This window comes from Amphimedon queenslandica, unplaced genomic scaffold, assembly GCF_000090795.2.
Source record: "Amphimedon queenslandica unplaced genomic scaffold, v1.1 AMPQUscaffold_13514, whole genome shotgun sequence".
Taxonomy (NCBI): Eukaryota; Metazoa; Porifera; class Demospongiae; order Haplosclerida; family Niphatidae; genus Amphimedon; species Amphimedon queenslandica.
The window spans coordinates 86618-94281 of record NW_003546250.1 but is presented as its reverse complement, the minus strand read 5'-3'; the positions used below and the strand labels follow the sequence as shown (position 1 = coordinate 94281).

General features: G+C 38.3%; 3 protein-coding genes across 3 annotated transcripts; 1 reads left to right on the top strand and 2 right to left on the bottom strand.

Annotated features, from left to right (window-relative positions):
- Positions 1-27: 27 nt before the first annotated feature.
- Positions 28-870, bottom strand: LOC100641453 (probable phosphoglycerate mutase GpmB). The gene is made up of 3 exons (XM_003383081.3): positions 771-870; positions 625-720; positions 28-576 (listed from the first exon to the last, which is right to left on the bottom strand). Exons 1-3 carry the CDS (start codon positions 840-842, stop codon positions 118-120), a joined length of 627 nt encoding a protein of 208 aa, XP_003383129.1. The 5' UTR covers positions 843-870; the 3' UTR covers positions 28-117.
- Positions 865-2639, top strand: LOC105314559 (tetratricopeptide repeat protein 19, mitochondrial-like). Its single transcript, XM_011408805.2, has 9 exons — positions 865-938; positions 987-1114; positions 1158-1243; positions 1287-1415; positions 1606-1644; positions 1712-1830; positions 1885-1965; positions 2019-2329; positions 2395-2639. Exons 1-9 carry the CDS (start codon positions 904-906, stop codon positions 2523-2525), a joined length of 1059 nt encoding a protein of 352 aa, XP_011407107.2. The 5' UTR covers positions 865-903; the 3' UTR covers positions 2526-2639.
- A 2365-nt stretch (positions 2640-5004) lies between these two features.
- On the bottom strand, positions 5005-7650 carry LOC100636985 (junctophilin-1-like). Its single transcript, XM_020001436.1, has 11 exons — positions 7567-7650; positions 7450-7521; positions 7288-7398; positions 7145-7240; positions 7008-7098; positions 6876-6963; positions 6734-6830; positions 6520-6639; positions 6346-6466; positions 5465-6174; positions 5005-5334 (listed from the first exon to the last, which is right to left on the bottom strand). Exons 1-11 carry the CDS (start codon positions 7613-7615, stop codon positions 5150-5152), a joined length of 1740 nt encoding a protein of 579 aa, XP_019856995.1. The 5' UTR covers positions 7616-7650; the 3' UTR covers positions 5005-5149.
- Between the last annotated feature and the right edge of the window lie 14 nt (positions 7651-7664).

Below are 7664 nucleotides of genomic sequence, written 5' to 3'. Positions count from 1 at the left end.
TTTCTATTCAACATAAGAACAAGTGTATCAGCTTGTAAAAGTGGTCCTTTTAAAACAAATCAAATAATAAATAAATACAATAACTAGCTCATAGTAAAACTCAAGGAGGTTCAAGAGTTATTTGTCGATGAGTTCCCTAATCTCACAGTTTCCATACATCCTGTTGGAGGCCCTGAACTCGTTAGGAGGTAAACCAATAAAGAAGGAATGGATACATTGACATGGATCTCCATGTGAGACTAGCACAATCACTAGATCCTCATACTCTGTATCATAGTCTTTAATGACTCGTGTTAATCTTAAGGTCATTGAAGACACACTCTCCACTCCATTAATGGCTGAAGTTGGATCTAATTCATCACTCTTCCACATGTCATGAACGTTACTAACTGGAGTCAACTCTAGAGAACCAAGACCCCTCTCACGGATTCTAGGCTCAAATTTGATTGGACGCTTAAGTTGCAGCTCTGAGTGGAGTATCTCAGCTGTCTGACGTGTACGTAGAAAATCAGAAGAAACTAATTGAATTTTATTAATTTCTTTATCACTGAGGAGTGACCTGAACTGAACAGCAGCCTGGGGGTACAGGAGGGAGTAAGTGGTAGATTATAAGTCATTCAATACTTGTTTAGCTTGTTCTTTCCCTTCATCAGTGAGTCCATATCCATCCACTCCATTGGCTGGATCAGATACCAGTACACCTTTAACGTTACTCTCAGCCTGTGGGAGGAGTGAATCAGAGGAGGTATTCCATTCATTATTATCATTACCAGTCCGTGTCTTATGATGAAGAACCTGTTGCGTAGACCAGAAGAAACTGCTCCAGTACTGTTAGAGGCCATGTTGCACTTGCAAAATCAGTTGATGGGTGGGGCTGATTAGAGTTGATGGGTGTGGTTATTGATGATGTTCACAAGAAGGTTTTATAGATCTAACCTGTAAGATTACATCAATATTATTATGATAGTATATAATTATTTTTATAGTTCTAGAAGCATTTATTATTTATTAAGAGGTCATTCATCTTCACCAGCTGTACCATGTGTGACATCAGCCAAAGCTCCACCCACAGGCACGCCCACAATAGCTCCAATTGCAATGATATCCTTATTAGGTAATCATGATTTAACAAATCTTGTACTGTGGGCATTAAATAGGAATATTTAAGCGGGAGGAAGAAGAGGAGGAGGAGGAAGAGGGTGCGGTTCCGTTATCATTCAAAATATTGTATTTTAAAGCTAAAGTAATTATATTAATTAATCAATTAATTAATTGATTAAATATAGTCGTGTATATCTGAGGGTGATTATAATTCTGCTGAGTCAGCACTACATAACGGACTTCACATACTTCAATTATCAACTTATTCAAACACACGCCCATTTATGGAAGCAATGGCTGCTACCACTTATGAAGTGAGAGAGAGGGAGAGGGATAGAGAGAGAGAGAGAGAGAGGGAGAGGGATAGAGAGAGAGAGAGAGAGAGAGAGGGAAACAGAAAAGGGAGAGAGGGAAACAGGTTCATCTATCATGAAAGTTATTATAACCACATGTGCATGTACAGTATAATAATCTCATTAGCATTGTTGTGTGTATGTTTATTAGTTGGGAGAACTGTATGTGATTAGAAGAGATTGGGAAAAGGTACAGTGTTTATTTTATGAATATACACATGTTCCATATTAATATATCATTAATGTAACCTCTGAAGGCTGTCAATAGCTATACAGAGACGATAAGGTTGATGACTCTGTGTGATATTTCACTGGAAAATCCTCAAGTTATTGAACTATCTTTAAAAGTGGGAAAAACACTTTGTAATAAGAATGAGTTGAGTTTATTCTGAAAGTGCACATGATGAATTGAACCGTTTATCTTTTGCAGTTACAGAGAAGCTGAGAAGACATTTAACTTTACCCTCTCCTCTGCTTTGAAACTCGTTGATGTAGATCCAAGTGATAATAAGTAATAATTAATAATTGATGATAATAATAATAATTTTAAATTTATTTTTAAAGTGTTGCTCTACTTGGCATGTGCTATCAAGCTATTGGACAGTTCTATCTAATGTCCAATGACTTCACCAAAGCTATGGGATATTTTAAGAAATCGCTAGAAAAGGCAAAAGAGGTCTATGGCGAGCGAGACAGTCAAGTGGCCGTACTGATGAGTGACACTGCAGCTGCTCTACAAGGAGGAGGCCATTTTGAAGAAGCAGAGAAGATGTGTCAGGAAGCAGTAGACATGTTACTTGATGTAGGCCCACCACACGATAATGAACACCTAGCAATACTCCTCATGAACTTAGCTGCTCTTAAAAATGACAATGGTACTAGTATAGTACATGTATAAAGTGTCATCATATTATCCCTGTGTTTGTGTGTGTATACATAGGGAAGAAGGAGGAATCAATGGCTGTGTATAAGAAAGCCTTGAGCTATTCAAGATCATTGCCTGATCAATCGATTAGTAAAGAAATAAGAAGAAGACTGACTTTACTCAGAAATGAGACACAACAGAAGTAGAATACAATCAACATGTAACTGCATGTGTACATTTTATTTTCATTAAACATTATTTGAACATTTAAAGTCATTATTTTGTAAAAAAGAGCTCTTATACAATTCATTGTGTAATAATGTCAGTAATAATGTATAGGAAATGAGATATGCCAAATGGATTTGGCTACTAATTAACTTTATCTTGGCTTTTGGTAAGGACATGGAATGGAGGAAGACTGATGAGGAATTCATGACAACACACACACACACACACACACACACACACACACTTTGAGCTAATGTACAGTGACCAGTGTCTGTGTGTGTCAGTAATGTAATACCTGAGTCTCTTGATATCTGCCCTTAAAACCATAGACTTATAATGAATGAAGATTTGCTAATAATAACAATAATAATGCTGGACCAGTATATGATGTATGAATAGTGTGGCCGAGGGAATGTTGGCTTATGGACTGGTTTCTGTTTATCATAGTCCTCCTATCAGTTATTATATACATGCTTTACTGTTGATGATATCTTAGAGCTACTGTTTACTTTCATTATGACCACATTATCATTGCAGTTTCATTTCTAAAGACAAAACTAACCCAATGTTGACCAAATGCTTTACAGTTATACTATCATGAGACCTCCATTCATTACAGTAGCTGACATCATGAAATCACAATGAATGGCTGGTTGAATGTACTCTAGTAACTGTTCATCATTTTAATTAAAATAATAACATTATTACTGATATGCTAAGAGTGCTTGGTGATCAGTTTATTGTAGAGCAGCTAATGTGTCCTAATGGTAAACTGAAGGCAGAGCATGTATACACTGAGAAGAATAAACAATAGCAAAGGATGGAAGGAAAGGCTGAGGGCGGGGAGGGAGTTTTTGGAGTCTAATATATTGTAATGTGTACTGTAGGCCATATTGAATGTTGTATGTGAATGTGGTTAGTTATGAGAAACACTGAAATAGAATACAATGAGATAGTTTAACAATCAGTGAATTCTCCATAAGAAATAACATGCATCAATTTCAATATGTAACACAAGCAAAGGATATAAAGAGAGTGAGCAGCTCTACAGGGTACAGCAAGGGTCTTGAGGTGATTCAAGAGGCACTGTAGATTGGGCTTGGTCGGCAGATGAATAAAAGAGATTAAGTTTTTGTCCTTTTTCAAAAGAAGACACTAGCTTGATGCAACTCTTAAATCTGCTGTCCAGTCTTAATCTACAGGGCAGACAGTCCTCAGCAGTTCCATTAGTTGATGAAACACCATTAGAAGTAAGTACACAATAGCAGTTTGACTCTATTGTCTGATGTATACAAGTACAAAATGAATGGACATTGGAGCCACCAGTACCAGTATCATAATGTACTGGAGGATCATGTACAGTGGGAGGATAATTAGTGGGTGCTAAGCAAACATTTGAAGCATTAGTCAAATGTGTATATACAGTGAAACACAAACAAGCTAAAACAACAAAAACTGATGCTTTAAGAACTAATACACTTTATCTTGCACCCACAAAAACATAAACATGACAGTGTATTCTTTTAAATTGAAACTTATTTCATATTCTACATGTTATGCCTATACTGTCATAAGTTGATGTGCTTGCCATATATATTGAACTTTTTCCTGTTGCAGCAACTGCCAATATAAATAGAAGCAATCCTGACTTCCTGAAGAGAGAGAAAGGCAGTATACTCAATTACTAGAGATAGGCTAGTTTACTACAGGCAGCCATTTAGCAGCTACACACTATCACTCACACTGCCTGAGCAGTGAGTCAGTAGTGTATTCCAAGAATGACCTGATGAAACAAAGATTGAGTAGTTGTATATCCTTAAAGGTTGACAAGAAAGGAACCAGCTAAAGTTGATGTACTATATACTGACATCTTTCCATATAACAGTGAGGAGGAGGCATGAGGTGAGAGTTGAGTATAGCAATAAGCTGCTGCATGCTTTCAACTTGGCTGTCTTTTGTTATAATATTCTTTTGTTGTATACAGGAAAGGATCAGCTAACTGTTACACAAGTTAGTCAGTGCTGTCTGTCAGTTAGTGGTATTAACAGTTAGTGAGATGAAACAAGGCTAGCTCCAGCTTACAAAGGAATCTACTCTTAGTCCAAGAAAGAAGACAAAAGTAAGATATTATGTCTAAACTATATGATTTATAGAAGAAGCTACTGACAACTGGTGAAAGGTTACTGGTGAAAGGCTACTGGTCAACTGGTCCAAGGTTCCTGGTAGCCTATAGAGTGTCCATGGGTTGTAGATTGGGCTTGGTCGGCAGATGAGCTATTACATACCATACTGATACTATACTGGCCTACAGTGTACAGTATCAGTCAGTGGTGAATCATCTGCTGGTTGAGTCCAGTCTACAAACCAGTCACTCTACACTCAAGGTCTTCTCTTTGTGATGTGACATGATGTCCTTCTTTCTTGAGATAGTGGATTTCCTGTAAGTTATTGTTGACATTTTACAAAATAAAGAAGTTCATATTTAAGGAAAATAAAGTGACTTAATGCTTTGGATCAAAAGATAAAAGAGATTTCAGTTCTTCTTTGTTGGATACACAATGTACATGATGTGTATAGTACCATTAACCTCTCCCTCTCCCTCTCAGTGGTGCTGAGAGTGAGAAGGAGTAATCACTTGATTTGATTTAGATCCTTTAATCATTCTTTCTAGTGAAGTATCTTTCATTATTCTTTGTGCTGATATTTGTATTGTGATGTAGAATGGGGACAAGTGCCGGCCAAGAAAAGGTGGATCAGTCACTTCATTAACAACCAACACATAAACACCTAATAATAATAATAATAATAATAATAATCAATAATAATAATAATAATAATCAATAATTTAATGAATTAATAATAATAATAATGAATATTAATTAATCAAATAAAATAAATTAAAATTAATTATATTAACCTGCTGGGCAGAAGGTGTCTCGTTTTGTATATTGCAGTTTTTCTTTTTCAGTCATTTTAGTTACATGTAGTTTAGGCCCTGATGTTGCTCCTCCACTCTTCTTAGCTCCTCCTCCTCCTGCCACACCTCCTCCTGTTTTTCTTTTATCAGGTGAAGTAGAAGACCTTCTCTTTCCAGAACTATCAAGAGCTGCTATTCCTTTACCCTGCCCAGTAGCTCCTCCCCCTGCCCCGCCCCCTCCGGTATTAGAGGGTACTTTTGGTACACTCTTTTGCTTCCCTTGCTCCTCACTGGGAATGGAGGCTGGAGGGGGCGGAGGAATGAAGAGTTCTTTAAACAGTATTTTCCCTTCGACACTTTTAGATGTAGAAGGAGTAGCGAGAGAGAAGAGGAACTGCTCCTCAGGCGTCATTGAGGAATCGGTTCCACTTATCTTCTTGTTAATTACAAATAATGATTTAGTACCTGGTCCGCTAAAAGAACCACTAGCGCCTGTTTGAAGGAGTTGTGGTGTCATTGAACTGGTCTGGAGTCCACCTAAAGCTCCTCCCACTTCCTGTCCGGGTTTGTCCTCACTAGGGGTAGGGGGGACTATGTTAACGTGTTCCGATGGATCCTCCTCCATTACTGACACTTGATCAGGTATATCCTCTTCACTGGCCGAGAGGTACTGAGGTACTTGTAACAAATCATAAGGAATGCATTTGCCACTGGAAGAGAAGAGAGGGAGAGAGAAAGAGAGAGAGAGAGTGAGTGAAAAACAAAGCTAAGTTGCTCTAAAATCAGACCAAAGTCCCTGTATTATAGTACAGGGACTTTGGTACTTATGTAGAAAGTTTGACAGGTGCTAATGATACAGAATAATGACAATTCTCTCTTACACTGGTGTTGCAATATGTGACGTGTTCTTGAGGAGTTGAGCTACAGAAACTGATGAAGACTTTGCCTTCTTCATACTACTGAAGTCAGCCAGGGCTGTAATGGAGAATGTCCTCCCACTGTCTATACATAAGAGATACATCAGCCATTATTAACTGGTGGTATAGTGTTCTTACCAATGGTGATGTGTTGTCCGGAATCATCAATACACTTTAAGCTAACGTCAAAGGTCTTTCCCTGCTCGTGGTGCAGGTGAGTTGGGTTCTTACCCTCCAGTATCAGTCGTGTTGTCTCAACTAAACAAGAACAAACAATAACAATAAACAACAACAATAAACAACAACAACAACAATAAACAATAACAATAAACAACAACAACAAGTTACATACTTTCAGGGTACCCATCAATCCAGAGTCCCTCGTAGAGGATACCTGAAGCATGAACCAGTGACCCATCACCATGATACCTGTTCCCTCTCCATTGTCCCTATACCATACAACCAGTGACCATTCTACCAGTATACCAGTATACCTCATATACGCTCCCGTCAGTATAGCTCATTCGACCGTGACCATGTCTTGTGTCATAGACCCAGCCTCCTTCATACCGATCCCCGTTACTAAGGAAACGGTTGTCAAGGTAACGAGGGGGAGGTGTCCTTACCTGTAGGTGAGAGTCCCTTCTCCATGTTTCTTGTGATTATGAAACTCACCCTCATAGACTGACCCATCCCTCTCTATCAATACACCATGACCTAATTAATAATAATTAATATAGGCTCCACCCACTACATTAATTACCGTTCCTCTTATTGTCCTCCCATTCTCCCTCATAGCTCATTCCATCACTTGATCTGTACAATCCTTCTCCATTAAACTCACCACGCCTGAACTCACCTATCATCAGCTGATGGGATCAGTTACATTACATGGTAAAGCTATACCAGTGTAAGTGGATCCATTAGCAAATACTCTGTATCCATGTCCTTCTATCTCTCCAAGGACGAATGATCCTTTATAATAGCTACCATCAGCCATACTGAGGGTCCCGTGACCTACAGGGAGGGGGAACAATGATTTAATGGTCCTAGCTCCATTAGTCTTACCATGCTTGACTCCATTCTCCCAGTCCCCGCTGTAATGAAAGAACTTGTTAGTATAACTGTATTCTCCTTTACCTGAAGAGGTATGGTTTGAAGGTGATTAGTAACAGAAGGACTCACCATGACGGAGCTGATCCTTCTTATCCCCTATGTACCTGTGGGTAGCCATTTTATTTATCAGATTATGAAATTACAGTTACCATGACTACACGAATAAT